The following is a 17,889-nucleotide window of genomic DNA, read 5'->3' on the forward strand; positions in this document are numbered from 1 at the left end:
ATTTGGCAAAATGTGTGATCTCTGTGTGCCGCATGCTTTCATTTACGTGCAGTGATTAGATTTTTCTTTGCCGATGCTGTGTAGCCGTTCTTGTTCACATTGGCCCCTGCCAACCAAAAACATTATTTTCAGGAATAGGTAGGCTGCTGTCAAATGCAAGTTTGAATTCCTTCTTCTTATAGATGTGGAGCTGGTTACAATTAAGAACCGATGCTCAATACTAATAAAAAATCTAAGAAAGAATAATCTGCTAAACATTCTGTGCTTTTCAAAGGAGACTTCAAAAAGATCATTACAGTGTCTACATTACAATCTGTATTTCTCTCTCTCTGTCTGTTTTTGGTCAGCTTCTTCTTGCCACGGGGTGTTTGGTCAAGTTTTCTTTAAAGTTCAAGAGTTCTTTCTTTGGTCAGGATCATGTAAATAAACCCAGATGAACTGCAATGATAGCTTGACGATGTTTGAACTGTTTAACATCCCTGTTTATTTCTAACGCGTGTGCGATATTCTGGGTCAGGAGGTTATCCTTCGAGGAGGGACGCTATCACAGTCATGACTCTACATCATATCTCTCGGCCAGGGACACTTGGATCACATTCTTTTAATTGGCAAACGCTGGATGGATTTTTCATTTTCTCCTCGGCTAACTGAAGCCAGCTGAACACACGCTGGCCTGGTGGCAGTCACAGAGGGACAGCGTGAATCTCATCTTTAATCTAATAAAGGGGCTCAGTAAAGGCTGGAATTAATCAGATCTGTAATGGAAGAAGAGGTTTGAAGGGTAAATGTGGGGGGAAAATGTGGAGCAATTTTGAATGGGGAGAGGATATGATTAGACGTATTATATCTCTGTGGTCGCACATAAAATAGAGTTTGGACTTTATGTGTGGCCCTCATGGATTTGAGCAGGAGAGGACCACCGTGTGTTACATATGCCAGGTCAATTTCCTGTCATTTTTATGTTTCCAGGTTCTTAATCGTTAATTATGATTTACTGAAGCAATTTTGATTGTTGAGCAAATTATAGTTCTGATTCACGACCTCACAACTGATTGGGCCGAGTTGGTTTCAGGCTGGGTCAGTTGTTGTAAACGGGCAGGAGATAAGATATTAATAATAAATCTCAGTGGAAATGTTGGAAACATGTTTGAGTTTTGCGACTGAAATTGGGACACCAATGACTTTCTTATTCAAAACACTGGAAGAAAATGGCGAGTAAACCCTTGTTGGTTGTAGGAGGTTTTGATAATCATAATGTCTGACATGATGCCAGATTCGTTATATCATCATCGTTAGCTGCCAGGTACAGGTTCATTTGACTATAATCAGTGGTTGCCCCAGCTAACGTTTGACTGAGTTGTTGGTATTAGATTATGTGTAAAATGAAGTTCCTTTTTTTTACAGCCACAGATACAAGGGGAATAAACAACTAATTTACATGTTGAAAATATTCTAGGCACTTGTCTAGGAGTGAGCAGCTTAAGATTGGCATATACTGTAGGACTTGAGCCCGTTTCTGATCCGATTTACAAGCTGCATGACTCATTTTTAGAGCCGGGCCCCGTCTGCCTAGGCACTTAGTCCATATACACCTCTTTTTTTTAAAATTTAATTTGTTTTAGAAGTTTCGGCACACAGAACAGCACAGATGATGAAAGTTTCTGCTTTGGTAGCATCTTCTTACCTGCTTCATAGCTTTCAAATGAATCTTTATTTACTTAAATCATACACAAATTAGGACTTGATTTATTTATTAACATGTTTATTTTGTTGAGGAAAAGAGACAAAAGCTTTTATTTAATTTTACTCATGCATATTTGTTCACAAAGATTTTATCATAATTGTTTTGAATGTTCTACCTCAGATTTGTGAAGTGATCCACTGTTTGGCTTCAAGAGTTGACCATAAAGAAGAGTTTAAACCACAGTTAACCATCAGGTTTCTTCAACTTTCACTGAGGAGCAAAAATCAGCCTTTAAACTCGAAAGAAATAACGATTTGATACTTATCGTGATAATTATCGTTATCGAAAGATATTAAACTTTTTTTAACAGTATGAACACTGTACGTGCATTAAAGGCTTATTACCACGCATGCTGCAAAAGCAAAACTTCCCTACAAACCGGATCCACCTTCTGTTCCTTTCCTTTTTTTTAAAATCTATTCTTTATTTAAGGATAAAAAATTTCTTAGATTCATACAGTATGTCTTTGTTTTTGTCCCTTTCTTTCTCTTTTTAATTGTAATTTATCTCATAATTCAAGATTATCCTTGTGCATGGTATGATTATTTGGGTTTCAAGCTTTTTTTGGCAAATAGAAAAAAAAACCTTTTCATAAATGTAATTCACTTTTCAGTAATTTTTTTGTACTTCTTCCGCCAGTTCCACTTCTTTCTGAGATCTTGACTTTTCATTATAGTCATTTGATGCAATATAAAGCCAACATGTTTCTCAAATCCAACATCTTCTGATCCCTCCTCCAGTTGATAGCAGTGTACGACGAACAGGAGCCCCATCATGGAGGCGATGGTACCAGTGCCAGCTCCACAGGGACTCAGAGCCCCGACCTGTTCGCTGCAGACCTCAGTGCTAGCAGTGGAGCCTCGGCCTTCCATCCCTACCAGGTCGCCAGTGAGATCGAGGTCACGCCTTCCGCCCTGCGCACCAGTAAGTCCCAACACTGAAAGGGGGGAAAAAATGGGAATCAGGCATACATGTGGCTGTACTGAAGACCATTGGGTGATCTGTAGAAGTATGCATTATTTGAAGAGAAGGACCATATCTAAAGATGCAATCAGGAACTAAAAGATTCACTCAGCAGGTGATTAATATTTGAGTCAGTTCCTCTTATTTTCCTCTGAAATTACAAATCTGTCGTCCTCATTACTGTCAAATATCAACAACTGCTGCAGTACACAGCAAACCCAGCAAATTACCTTATCACAGCACCGCGGTACCTTAGCCCTGTCCATAAATTCTGTTAATTGGACAGGGGGTCCTTTTTTCAGGCACAGATAGCCGGTTGATCCCCGGCCAAAGTGGCTAATTGGTTCTATTTGATGCCTCCTAAATCAAATGTGACGCTGAGCCCGTCCACCTCTGCAGTTTTGCTGGCCAAGTCGCTTTTTCTACTGTAATTACTGTGAGTTCGGATGGGAAACTGACTCTTGGAGGTAATTTGTCAATTTGGATCAAGCGAAACCTTTTGCGCTCAATCACAAGCTGAAGCAAACAAGCATACACACACAGAGAGACAAACACATACTTTCTCTTCCTTCTCAGGTAGTTCTCTCTCTTTCTTTTACCGCATTCTTCCTATGTCCCTGCAGGTCTGTATTTATGTAACTACTATATATAAAATATACACTTTCCTGCTGTAAGTCTCCTTATCAATAATAGTGCAGTGCCCATTCACAGGGGCCGATGTGGATGCTCTTTGTAGACATATGACATAGGTTTCCCCTACAGCATTATAACACTTAAACAACACGACAGTGGCAAAGATACTGCTTGATATTCAGCATTTCTTTAAAACTTCATATACACACTTTAGTTTTAAAATGTATCTAAGTGGTTCCCAAAGCCCAAGATGACGTCCTCAGATGTCTTTTTTTTGTCCACAACCCAAACATTTTCACTTTACTGTCATAGAGAAAAGCAGGCAGAAAATATTCGCATTTAATTTTTTACTTATTTCCTTAAAAATAGCTCCCAATCGATTAACCAAATAGTTGCCGATTAATTTAATAGTTGAAATCTAATCAAATAATCGACTAACTGTTGCAGCTCTACCCTTGTGTCCGCAGCAACACACCCGCCACGTGTGAAGTCGATTGGATGAACGGTTGTCGACATAATGAAATACAAGCACACAAACACTTTTTTACTTTTAGGAAAGAGCATTCTTCATCCATCCATCATCAACCGCTTATCCTGCGTACAGGGTCGCGGGGGGCTGGAGCCAATCCCAGCTGACATCGGGCGAAAGGCGGGGTACACCCTGGACAGGTCGCCAGTCCATCGCAGGGGCCACACATAGACAAAACAACCAGTCACACTCACACCTAAGGACAATTTAGGGTCACCAATCAACCTAGTCAGCATGTCTTTGGACGGTGGGAGGAAGCCGGAGCACCCGGAGAGAACCCACGCAGATGAGGGGAGAACATGCAGACTCCACACAGAAAGGCCAGGACGACTATGATTCGAACCCACGACCTTCTTGCTGTGAGGCGACAGTGCTAACCGCTGCAACATCGCCGCCGCCGAAAGAGCATTCTTGCTCCTTAGAAATACTGACCCTGCCTTTTTATTTCCCCTTACACACGCTCCAGTGAACAAGTTAAAAACAATCTACTTTTTAATTTTATTAGCACTCAAATACACCACTGGTTGCAGTATGGCTTATCCACTAATGACCTGAGAGCTGGCACTGATTGACACAGCAACCAAAATCTCTCCCCTCTCACACACACACACACACACACACACACACACAGACACAGACACAGACACACACACACACACAGACACAGAATGTGAAGGAGGTCACTCCCCTGCTAATTGGATTTCTGGATGAGATGCTGAATGTGAATTTGCAGTAAGAAATGGAACTCTCGGGCATAATCACACCTGCCAGTTGTGTCCAATTTAACCGTTTCCATAATACATTCTAACCTTGTTTAATTGACGACACTGAATCTCATCAGCTGACTTCTATTGGATTTTTAAGAGAAATGTCTGTCGTGGAAGAGAAGGAATTTGATTACATTTTTTTTCACGAGCGTCTAATTAGAAAAGCTTTCAATTACTGATTTATGTTGGACAAGATGAGTGGCGCTGGACTCTGTGGGTCTTTGCCAGTTTTCTTGTTCGGCCCACAAAATCAAAAGAAAAGTGATTAAGCTTATTAGACAGAGACCTCTTTTGAAATTCACAAATTGATTGATGTTACTTTCTTGGCTTTGTTAAACTCTTGCAGACATGGAAATGCTGATGAAAGGACAATGCCACTGTTGTGAATATGTGAGGTTTTCAAATGCCAATTTGAAAAGTTAATTTCCAAAATGCTTTAAATATTCTGGGAATAAAGTAATACTTGAAGTTCATAATCTCTCTCTAAAATGGAGTAAGACAGTCCCTGATATTCTTTGTTGTTACCTTTCACAGTTCATATTTGCAGGCTAAAACTCTTCATTTTATTTGGAAGGATGTTGTCAGTGAACTATCCTGTTGTTTTAAATGTTCAAAATGTTGAAGTACATTTGCATTTGTTTGGAGAATAAAAAAAGAAGCTAGAAACATTTTACAGAGAGCAAAAGAATGAAAAGTCAAAAGGCATTGTTTCGTTTCTTGATTGTCTTGTTTAATTTAATGACAGACTGATGCATTTGGTGTTTAAAATTAACACAGTTCTCTGCAGTACTAACGACAGATGCAAAGAAAATCCATTAAGGACAACAACATCAAATTGTGCTTACTGTTTCTCACTACTGACTGATTCTAATTGTGTTTTGAGCATGTAGTGTGTTGGAAATCATATAAATGCGGTATATTCAAGTCAGTATGGTTAGTAAGATTGCTTAATTTTTGAGTGTGCTCTAAATGGACAATCTCCAACAATGCATGCACAACTGAAATAGACTGGACAAAAGTGGAACATTTTAAACCAAATTGTAGAGAACTTTGGGAAACAAAAAACAAAATCTAAAATTGTTGTTTTACTGACCGCAAAGTAATCAAAAGCACATGGCGGGGTGTTCTGATACACAGATAAAGTGGATTATTTCAAATATCAGAACAACTTAGAGTAATTATCATGCCATGGGAAACATAGGAAAACAATTTAGGCCATGTTCAAATCATGGACTCTTTCTTTCAAAGTTTAAAAGTTCAAAGTTATTTTCACGAAGTCAGCTTAAAGGGGTACTCCTTTAATACAGTACTTTCATAAAGTTGGGGGACCCACAAGAGAGAGTTTGAAAAAACAAATCGTAAGGAAAAAAAACTGCGGCCAGGGTGTCCTGACCATAAGACCATAGTAAGGGTCAAGCTCCCAAAAACATTTGCTCCCATATTTCCCACAATGCAACTCAGCTGCATCTTGTTACACTGCCTGGAAAGTGCCCATCTCTTATAAACGCCAACACTTTCAGTTTGTAATGCAGGCTTTCTGTTAAGTTCGCAGCGTTTAAGTCCAAGCTAAGACAACTGGGGTGACACCAGTATAACGTCATTAGAGGGGGGAACATGAGAGACTTGACAAAATCCCTTCAGAGCAAGAGGCTCAGGAGAAGGCTACTAACCATGATGAATAAACTGATGTGTAAAATTGGTGGACATTTAAGTGATCCCACTGATTGATCTGTTCACATCTAATAAAACGGAGGTTGTGCTACCTACAATTTGATTTTCAAGGTGTTCTGTGTCCTAATGCCTCCTGGGAGTTGTAGTGAAGGTGGTGTTGAGACTCATCAGGACAGCTTGCACTCTGTCCCCTCCTGGACTCTTATCTCCCAGAGTGCTGCTGTCTCCCACAGCTCAGGGCTGTTTAGGTCCCACGCCCTGGGTGACCCAACAACACTAGTCAAGTACATGAGTCTACATATGCGCACACACACACGCAGCCAGATTGTCAGCACATACTGAAGCTGTTTGCTCAAATATTTCCAAACACATGTCCACAGGTTTTCCTTCGCACAAAATACAAACTCATCACTAACAGACATTCTTGCACAATAGTTCATAAACACACGCACACAGGGCCCCTTCAGTTTGCAAAAATGCACAGAGCTAAACAAACGAATTAAGTGTTCAGAGACACCCATACTGACCTACAAACTCCTCGGTTTATCAGAGAGTACACACACATGCAGATGGACGTACTTTATCTTGACATGCACTTGTCTTGTCTCACAATACACACTTCAAATGACCGTCGACTCAGACTCCTCTCTTTGGACAGATTACAGTATTTCCTGTATGATCACACACCACCATCCAAAACAGAGTTTTAGCAGCGGAACGTCCGGGAAAGGGAACATGGGAATGTGACACTTGGCGTTGTCATCTGAAGACGACGCTCCGGCTTTTTAAACACTTTTAGTTTTTCGTTTACACTCCATCTCTCTTGTGTGGTCCGCTCGGTACATTTCTGCCAGTCAAATCTGCCTGTGGGATTTTGGAGAGGTCTGAAAGTGGGAGATTTTGAATGCCATAACATTGTATCTTGTGTTACAAGCGTTGCCCTTGTTGGAGGTGTTATTTGGACCTTGGACCTTGGCCCACTTCCCACGCACTGTAACTTTTAAACAGAGTGAAGAGTTTTAATGGAAGGCATCCACTTACACTGGTGTTTCTCAATAGGCTCTTCCCCATATTGTTGTTCCTACACAGTGTCTGCTGCATTGTGTTATGAGGCAATACACTGACCGTAAAGTAGAAACTAGATGGCTGCCTCATTAAACTTTTAGTGATAAATCAGATTATTGCACAATGTGATGACAATGGAATCTCAGTGATTAATTGCCTTTATTAGCCAACAATGTTTATAGCACAAAAGTTCTTCCAGCCTATTTACATCAATCATCCCCTGTTTCGAGTCTTATCAACTACAGCAAGGGGTATGCTTTTTTTAATGTGTTTTTTTTTTACATATATTGCCAATGAGCCGCTTTCCTAAAAACAAGTTCAAATTGCATTATTTCCTCCCATATGGAAAAGCAGATTGCCACATTTCTGTCTGTATCCAACCAAGTTAAAATATTCCTCTTAACGCCCTTGCTGTCCTTCCTGTCTCCCAGATATGCCCCTCCACGTCCGACGCAGCAGCGACCCTGCCCTGCTGACCATCAATGGGCCGTTTAGTGGCGGCGAGTCAAGGGGCCAAGAGGAAGAGCCGCCATCAAGGAAGAACCCAACTCGCTGGTCCACCACTGCTGGCTTCCTGAAAGTCCGCCACTCCTCTGGCACCAACAGCCTCGAGAGGAAGGTGGGTGGCTGGTTGCAAACAAAGGGCTAATTCAAAATGATTTTGAGGGAGGAAACGTGAACATTTCAGCAAATGATCCTTTCTTCACTAACACATAAAACTCTTAAAGCGAGTCCCAAGCAGCCCTACCCCGTTTACTGGCGCCTGGTGTGGGAACACATTTTGACAAACAAACGCAGGTTTCCATTAAACACCTGGTTTAGTTTTTTGGATGTATAAAACCTCTTAAACCCCGCGGAGTCGCCCGCTTTAGCTGCTTCGAAGCTGCTTAGATCATTAATCCAAATATTAATGTTTAAACTTCTGATCAATATGTCAGGATGGACATGCTACACATCGTTAGATCGTTAGATTCTCCACAATTCAATAGTTCATTTGAATTCTCATCCTGCTCCGTGGTGTTGTTGTTTTCGTCCCGTTGCTGCCTATGAAATAAAAGCTAGATCAAATGAATGACTACTAAGTAATATTCATACTGTTTGAAATAAATAAACTGTTTCATTAGTAGCCTATTTCAGTTTTGTGCGAAAGGAATTAAAGGCATGTCCCATATGGACACCTTTCCCAAATATATGCAGGGTCAATTCAGTGAATTTGAACTTCACCTTCATAACAACGTTACTTGTAGCGGGTAATTGGCAACTTGTGACTGTCTATTTGTAGGTGACAGCCTATATTCCCAATGCTTTTTTAAATTAATTTCAGAACCTGTTGATTAAAGTAGTAAATACATTATACATGTATTAATCAAAAAGAAAATAAGTATTTACTAAAGGGAAAATAAGCATAAATTAATCCAAATTCAGAATAGTTTAATTGGAAAATGTGGAAAGAGTGTCAATCCTGGGAAAAAGTTAGACATGACAATATTGGTATTCATTATAAAACCTTTGATTCCGTATCTTTGCAGGGTAAAGGTATGGACACGTACCGCAGCCTACCACGGGATGCAGGGACATGGGCCAATCAGAGAGAGTTTCAGAGAGAGACTGCCCGTTCATCACTCAGCGCCAATCACCCCATGGTGGACCGCTGGCTGGAGAGACAGGAACAGGTAGGACCGTAGTTCACTAAGGGGTAGACAAATTGGACATCCTTCTTGCTGTGTGGAGGATGCTTTCATGTAGTGTCGTACACTACCACGAGGCCATTGTTTTTCTCCCTGTCTGGACATGGAGTGAACACTTTATACGTTCAACTATCTAGCGTTCAGAGATTTACAGCCGGCCTCACCTTCCACAGTCCATCAGCCCTAAGCTCTGTGAAATTCTGTCTGAGTGGCCAAGATCTAGTCCAGAGCCCGAACCAAGTTCTGTCACTCCCCTGGCCCTCGGAGAGGAGGTTAAAAAGTGAGGAATTTCCACCATAAATCCTCAATGACACATAAGTCATGGAAGGAGTAATAACATTATGTAAACACGGTAAAAAACATAAGCCACATACAGTACATATGGTCCTGTTTAAGTCGATATATAAAACATTGCCAGGGTTGGAGCTCTGATCCTACTGAGGTCATGCACGGCAAATATGATAACGTATCATGACCCACAAGGAACGTTCAGTTCATATTTGCATAGGTTGTATCACAAAACAGATGTGATTTCTTTCATAATATTACTTACTGCATTAAATAAAAATGGAGCACTGTTGTGTAAATTGGCGTGCGCGCACAATCACAGACCGATTACTGTCTTATCTTTTTATGGGCTGTTGGTTTTGTTTGTCTAACATCTGTTGTGGTAAGATATCTGCATTACACTCTAGGTTTAATATAGGGGGATTTTGTAAGTGTTATATTGAGATAATGATCTGAACACATACAAGTTGATATAGTTATAATTTGCTGTAGGGGCACCCAGTGTGTAGTATACAATATAAATCCAAACGGTACAAAAAAGAAAGGTTTAGGCTTTTAAATCTTCATCTTTTATTAGAATTATTTGAGACTTCGTTCAAACGGTGACACCGGTAAGTAGGACACTCACCAGTTGGCCAGGTGAATAACTGAATAACTGATTTAATTTATATCGTTCCATTTCCAGTATTTATTTTTTTATTTTTTGCCTTTCTTCTCCCACAAGCAAAAAACAATGGGCTAATTTTATTTTTATATTTATTTTACAATGCCGGTTGCTTTTTTGTTTGTCAACAGCGGTATATTTTATTTGCATTCAAGCTCATGTGGAAACGGATTCATTGAACTCGCTGAACTATTGTGTGAAAATGGTTAGCAATGTGTTTTATGTGTTTGTCTCTTTGGAGTACAAATACAGATTACTTGTTAGATATCTTGTCTAATGCAGGTGCAGAATGTACATACATGTTGGTGGCCAGTTGACTTTTGGCTGTAGTCTAGTAACAATCTAGCAACAGCAACTTTTAAAATACCTTTTCAAACATGCACAGCATACTTATATTTTAATTCATCATCTTAAGCCCTTAGTGACTCTAGTGCCGTTTAACTCAAACTTGTTGTTGTTATTGTTATAGAAGCTCTTTAGTAAAACAGTTTCTTCCACTGAATGGTGAAGCGTACGAGTTATATCGAAGTGTGAAGCTACACCGTTTGCCTCATCTGTCTTACACCTGGTTTAAGTGGTAGAGGTCACTGCAGGATGGTGTAGTTGGTATTAATGAAGGCCATCTGCTCTCCTCTACTCACACCCACAGACACACATACACGCTCACACACACACGTCCCCCACCATCAGCTAGTCTGCTGACAGTCCTCACAGTGAGACGTGTGTGTGTGTCTGCTGCCTGTCTCAGTCCGATAGTGAGAGACAGATTGTCGACTGAGTGTCAAGTTGTGTAGTTTTGCTGCACAACGCTGATGATACACAGGGCAACTTTTTGAGCAATGTTGCTGGTGGCAAGTCTGATTATGTTTTGAACGGATAGCTCTGGGTTGCTCTAAAAGTGTACCATTCGCTTAAGTGTACAGGTGGCGTGTTTGCATGCATGTGTGGCAGCTGGGACTGGACGAGCTGAGCGAAATTAAAGGAAAAGATCATTTTTCCATTATTATTCTCATTTTCATTGAAAAACACATGGACATGATTTATGCTGTGATTTTTGAGAGCATTGGTACCAAAGAAAGATTTAAAAGTCTGTAGAATATGATATGTAGGCCAGGACCCCTGTGCAGCTAGATGGTACTTAATTTAAAATGGTGTTTTTAAAGACTTTTCTACTACAGTATTGCACCTCCTGTGTGATTTGAATTCTGTGGGAGACCATATTGTGATTTTGATAAAATTTCGATTAGTTGTTCAGCCCTTGTGGCAGCAAAGAAAATGGGCCTGTCAGATAGTCTAAATTTATGTTGCTTGATTGTATGTGATGTCAGATGTGTTCTTATAAATGACACGCACTAGTTTAAGGTCTCACAAGCTGTTGTTGTTGGTCAGTCTTGTGTATGGAATCTCTCTGCTTGCTGTCACTGTTTTATGTCACAATGATTTAAGCACCACTTAGCTGACTTAGTTCCAGGAGGGATGTTGCAACTCTGCCGAGAAAATATTCGCTTTTGTTCCAGACTTGATAATCAAACAAAAGAAGAAGAGAGAAACCCCAGACTTCAGAAAAATCTCTTTTGTTAGAAGCAATGTTCTTTCAGTATCCACTGTAGATTGTAGACAGTTGTTGTTTACTCTACTCTGTCTATGTTATTATTATTGTTGTGATGGTCAAATACCCCTACTTAACACTATATTTAATTTTGTTGTTGAATACAGAAACAGCCAAAGGAGACCGTTTTTTTCTGTATAGCAATAGACAGATTAGGAGTTTAAGGTTGAAGTGTGAAGTTGTACAGGTTCCGCAGCAGCTAAAACATCCTGACAACAAAGGTTACAGATAAAAAAAGTAAAATAAAGGGGCAAATAAGAACAAAGCATCAAGTCAAATTTATAGTGTGTCCTGTTATCAGAATTGATTTGGGGCATTTCATGCATCTTTAATGACCCTACAGTTTGTGAATACTTTCCAGACCTCCTCTGCAGCTCATTACAGCACCAATAAGAATTCTGCTATGACACATTTCACCTAGAGAGCTTCCAGTAGTTTATTAAACCTTTTGATAAGAGTGTAAAATGGTATGGGAATGAAAAATATTGTAGCAAGAATAGAATATGCAGTGATTTAATTAGAATAGAACAGCTTGGAATGATGAATTAAGCAATGCAATTTCCTCAAGTTAGTTTCATCTTATCTTCCTAAAATGAATAACATGGAACAGAAGAGAATGAAATGAAGAGAAGAACAAGAATAGAGCGTCACATAATGAAGCATGCACTATTTTACTCCCATGGAGAATTCGGCTTCTCTCATAACAAAATGTACAGAGCAGGGCATTGCTTTGCACAGAAGTGAGCCAGATTAAATCGCATTGTAATGAATGACACTATTCTCCATTCCCAAGTGGGTATTTGTGCGTGCCTGCAGCAGCACCGCGGGCTTCCTGACACACAGTGAAAATTGAACTGCAATAGTTTTGAGCTGCGCTCACAAGCCCCTAAACTCCCAGCCCCCTTTGGCAACAGGTAGGAGGTCGCCATGGCAACAGCGAGCTGTCAGTCGAGTGTATATTAATGAGTGCTGGTTGGAGGTGCTGAAGCTGCGTAGAAAGAGGTCTGCGCTGTGTGTGTGTGTGTGTGTGTATTATATCCATGCATTGACAGCGTTTATGCATCTGTGTTGGTTTGATTGTATGAGTCCATCCATTAATGTGTTTGTGGCACCATGAGTGTGTGTTCACATTTATGACTGTGGCTGTGTGTGTGTGTTTTGTGTGTCAGCTGTGAGCATGTGTCAAAAATGCAGGCAGCCACAGACTTGGTTGCAAATCAACCAATTAAGAAGAAAAGCCACAAGCTGCTGCAGTGCGAGTGTGGACAGGTGAACCGCACACACACAGCACACACACAGCACACACACAGCACACACACAGCACACACACAGCACACACACAGCACACACACAGCACACACACAGCCTGTATCCTGTCTGGGTCAGTCTTCACCTCTGAGGGAGACATGTCATGGTGTGTGTGTGTGTGTGTGTGTGTCTGTGCTTGTATTTGTTATATGAATCATTTTCTGTTCAGTATTTCTTCGTTTCTTTGTGTTCTTTTAGAGACACATGTGTGTTGTTTTGTGTGAGAATGAAATTTAACAGTACCCCCTTCAGGCTATGTATAAACGTGTTTTGTGTGTATGTGTTTGTTTCTGTCCAGTAAAAACCACCAGTTTGATGATTTTTGAACATTTTCAGATACACTACCATATTGAATACACCTTTATGGATAAAAAAATACTACATCTTTCTTTCTGATTCTTAGGCTAGAAAAATCCTTCAAAACCTCAAAATACATAGTAACAAGCAAGACTGCTTTTTGTACTTCATGAAAATTTGATAAGCTGGAGATACACGGTTTTCACAGGACCGCAGAGGGTTTGTGTCTGTATGTTCATATCACGCCTGGAGGTCTTCCCCTGAGGTCTAACAACACGTCTAGTCCTGATACCTGGAGCTGGAGCCAGAAAGCATTAACTCAGAGAACCTGGATTCTCCTCTTACAGCATTACAAACACTCAGACTTACTGTCAAACTCAAGCACACATAACGAGGTATGTGTCCAAACGAAGATGAATATGCCTCTGCTCCTTGGATTAATGCTCTTTAAATTATAAATAACTTACTTTTATTTATACATATGTGAATGCAAAAAAAAGGGAACAAAACCACACAATGAATCACAAACAACTGAATTCTGGTGTAAATAGAAAAGTAATGCAGTGGTTTGTTAAAATAGAAGAACTGGGTGGTTGGTCTGAAAAACCATAGCTACCATGGTTGAGGAGACAAAAGAACAGCATGAACAGAAAGTCAATTTCATTTCAACTGAAAATTCAAAAGAACAAATGTCACAGCAGTGAACAGCCTGGTTGATTGACAATTGAAACTTTGCAAAACGGCAAGGCTAGCTGAGCAATAAAAATGTTTTCCAAAAATAAGAAATGTATTTTAAGATAATGAATTTGAATTGAGGGCATTTGCAGCGTTCAAGCAGTGTTGCCTTTGAAAGACTAGAATGACCCACAACTAACTTTATTGTGAGTAACATTTCCCTCCTAATTAGCACATTTCAAGTGCAGTTCTCATCAAACTGTGCGTCGTAAACATATGTGCTTTTGTGGCGCTGTTAATGATGATACGTTACTGGAGGTCAGACTTCACTGTGCTTTTTTACACCGCACAAACACTGGTAACATGTAGTTCACTGTTCACAGTGTGTGCATCACGGTCTTGGTTTGTGTCAGTGTGTGTTTGTGATGCTGCTGTGTGTGTCCTCAGTCATTAGACTGCTGAGGGACCGATTTATCTTTCATGGTGGGATGGAGGCTTCACACAACTCACTGGGGATGTTGTTACACAGATGTACTGAAGGCAGGTCAGCACACATGCGCACGCACACACACGCACACACAGAGCCACTCATGCTTTACGTACACACTTTAAAAACAACAGCTAATTTGATACAACATACATGTCACAGAGAAATATACAAACTTTTGCATGCATAACGCAGAGAGACAACCACACACATTCATTATACACACACTGCATTTCAAAGGATACTTAAACCAAAGTGAACAAGTGTGCATGCACAAACACACAATAAACCCACAACTACACTGTAAACATATGCACCGAAAACAAATCTTCGTGACCACGTGAGCACACCCACATTCTCATCTTTCTCCAGTGCTTCGTAACTAACTAGCCTCCATGCTGTGTGTGTGTGTGTGTGTGTGTGTGTGTGTGTGTGTGTGTGTAGTGGAGAGTTGAGTCCCTCAGGTGCACCGTACAGCTTTAGCAGGATAAATCATGCAAACCTGAGCCGTGCACTCATAAATCACCTCAGACTCAGTGTGGAGAGTGTATGCATAATGTGCACTGAGACCTGCATGTTCAAGTTTTGTCGAGTATAAATGTCTGAGTGTGTGAATTGTATTTTTTTTTTTGTTGTTGTATATGCAGGTGTGTACACATGCACAGGGTGTACGCACTGTGATGGGGGTGGTGGTGTTTTAGTGTTTAATAAGACCGATGAAAGTGAACAGTCCACCTCTGTCAAAGCAGCAGGATCAGTGTGGACTCTGAACAACTGACCAGTAGGTGCTGCTGTGGAGCTTAGATCGAAAGGAGTGAGGCAGGTGTGTGTGTGTGTGTGAGTGATTGTGTGAGCGCATGTGTTTTGTCCTTCTGTTTCTGTACTCTGTGCGAGTATAGTGTGAATGGGTGTACAGATAAATACTGTAGGTGTGTTGTTGTGTTTCAAATGTGAGAACGGTTCAGTGTTAATCTTCCGTCACTTTGCTATTGTGAGCCTTTAGTCTGACGCCTTCTCTCTTTTCTTCCCACTTTTCCATCTGTATTATTTTCCTCTGAACCTTATTATTGTATCTCTCACAATATAACCCTTTTTGTATTACTCACTCCGCTCCTTCTCAGGTTTACGCATTCTGTAAATAATTGCTGTTACTCTTTTCTCTCTGTTTAACCTACTTCTTCTGCTCTCACCTTTCTGTCTGCATCTGATATCCACTTGTCAAACAAGTTTCTGTCACTCCTTTTAAGTAATGGTGGATATTTTCCCCAGTAACTAACTAATTTAAGTAAGGACAATTTCAGTGAACATCACTAATAGGCAAAAAAAAGTGACACAGTACTTTGCTAACACTAAATCCTCAAAGGATTATGGTCACTTCTATGCAACAAGTAGGTGTTGAGACCTAAAATTGCACCGTGTTCAAATGCAGGGGGGTGCATTGGTGTCTGGCTTGTTGCTACAGGTAACGGTGAGAGTGGTTTTAAAGACTTATCAGATACCAGCATCTGCTCAGCTGTTTATAAAACTATAAGTTTTCTAGAGTTGTAAAATCCTATCATGCTGGCGATAATTTTATCCTCCATCTCGATGATTTTTCATGGGGTAAAAACGATACAGTTCAGTTTACAAACCTACTGTATGTGTACATTGTGTTCTTGGACTGCTCTTTAATGGTAAGGATACAGTATGTATGACAAATGGAACAATAACATTTTTAGTCTGCTGGTAGTCCAGCTTATCTAAAGTTTTGTGTTTTATGATTTTATTCTTGTAGCCAAATAGGTGTTTTTCCACTGTGAGTCTGAAGATCTTGATATGGCCTGACAGTCTCTTAACCGCATGTAAATTAGAGTGTTTCCACTCTGCATCCATCTCTGGATTTCTGTCTGAATTAGGCACATTCCTCTTTCAGTACATGTGGAACTTATTTGACAGTCACTGTTGATTGAATATATTCTTTACCTTTAAAAACTTCCGCTTCAAGCGAGTGCAGACACCTTTAGCAGTTCCGAGTAAACTTAACATTCAGCCTTTCTCTATCCACACATCATAACTCATAAAAAGCTTTCCATTTTACTCGCTGTCTTTCCTTTCCTCTCCATTGTACTCCCTCTTCCTGTCTCTCCCTCTATTGATCCCCATTTTTCTCTCTTCTCGTCACCTCCTCACATCATCTCCTTTTATTTTTATTCTTCTCACCACCCCCCTCCCCTTCTGCTCCTCATCGCCTTTGATCTTTTGGTTTTAATATGACAGAGAGCTGTGGGAGCCCAGATCCCGTCCAGCTGGGAGGGACAGGGTGAGAGAGCAGGAATAGAGAGATGAAGGGAAGATGAAAGACAGCTCTCACTGTCTTGAGAGTTTGCAGTTTCCCTTAAGGGATCTCTTCTACGGGGTGCAACCTGCTATCAATACTTTGCACAAAAGCACATAATTTGCTGTTCATCACCTGCTGCCAAAATCTAATTACACCTAAAATAGACCTGATCAGGTTGGACAGATGGTTGCTCATTCTCAAACTTAATCCACCTCTTGAGGTGCAGGAAAGGTTAGAAACACATTCAGCCTTGAATCAAAGGTAAGAATCTCTGTAAACCTGCTGCGCCGCACATGTTTATCATTAGCACAGAGAGAGTGAATAAGAGATAGGTGAAAGGAAACGAGAGTGGAGAAGAGTGAATTTTGCAGAGGAGATTATCGGAGGTCTATAAAACGATCAAATACAGACAAGGAGGATGACAACAGCAGGTGTCAGCTGTTATCAGAGGAGAATCTGAGCGATCTGACAGAAGAGGGATAGAGCTGATTGTTGAGGCCTGGTGTGCACAGTACAATCCTGCAAATGGAATATATTCCTATGTCTGGAAGCTCAAATGTTTGATTTTCACAACACCTGAACCCCAACTTCCACCTTACCAGTACTGAAGTAATGCAAATCCTGATCAGGCCAGTGAGCAGATGGGATATCGTTAAAATACGGTCGTTGAGAAGTGTCAGCGCACTATTTAAGAATTAATCATATTTAATATTTGTGTGTCTCCCACCTCTGTTTTAAGCTCCCAGGTCTACACATTACTAAAGAAAAATGAGAACGCCACTGCTTAGATTAAGGGCTTACAAAATGATAACTTAAAATAAATGCTTTCTTAGACCCAACTATAATGAGAAAATGTGACCGTAAATAATGATACTGTAGGTAAAATGTTTTATTAGCAGCGCGTTCAGCTTCTGAGTAATTGTTTTTGCTGTTAAATGTATTTGTGTTCTGCTGAAGGTGCAGCACACGCTGCTGCAACGCACTGCAGCAGGAAGTGTGGTAAAAAGTCAGAGGGAGAGGATACTGAGGGAGTCTGAGTTTCTGAGAGTTCTTGTTTATATAGAGACACACTCTTCTTCTCAGCTGCAGCCATTACAGTTGGAGTTGGTCACAATAATAGCCTTCAATCTGGCAACTCTGTGTGTGCGTGTGAGAGAGAGAGAGAGAGGGGGGGGGGGGGGGAG

The 17,889-nt window shown here is 40.5% G+C and overlaps 1 protein-coding gene and 1 long non-coding RNA gene across 8 annotated transcripts in view; one reads left to right on the plus strand and one right to left on the minus strand.

Moving 5' to 3' along the window:
* Positions 1-17,889, plus strand: part of LOC123971976 (partitioning defective 3 homolog) — a 291,948-nt gene that overhangs the window by 87,369 nt on the left and 186,690 nt on the right. For all 7 annotated transcript variants that reach the window (XM_046051123.1, XM_046051122.1, XM_046051124.1 and 4 more), the window contains exons 3-5: positions 2,485-2,668; positions 7,804-7,991; positions 8,902-9,045. In XM_046051123.1, coding sequence (XP_045907079.1) covers positions 2,485-2,668; positions 7,804-7,991; positions 8,902-9,045 — 516 coding nt within the window. The remainder of the gene's footprint in view (positions 1-2,484; positions 2,669-7,803; positions 7,992-8,901; positions 9,046-17,889) is intronic.
* LOC123971980 lies at positions 1,935-7,144 on the minus strand. Its single transcript, XR_006825340.1, has 3 exons — positions 6,835-7,144; positions 6,404-6,565; positions 1,935-2,681 (listed from the first exon to the last, which is right to left on the minus strand). It is a non-coding gene; the product is annotated as an uncharacterized LOC123971980 (long non-coding RNA).

This window comes from Micropterus dolomieu, linkage group LG06 (genome assembly GCF_021292245.1).
Source record: "Micropterus dolomieu isolate WLL.071019.BEF.003 ecotype Adirondacks linkage group LG06, ASM2129224v1, whole genome shotgun sequence".
NCBI classification, from domain to species: Eukaryota; Metazoa; Chordata; class Actinopteri; order Centrarchiformes; family Centrarchidae; genus Micropterus; species Micropterus dolomieu.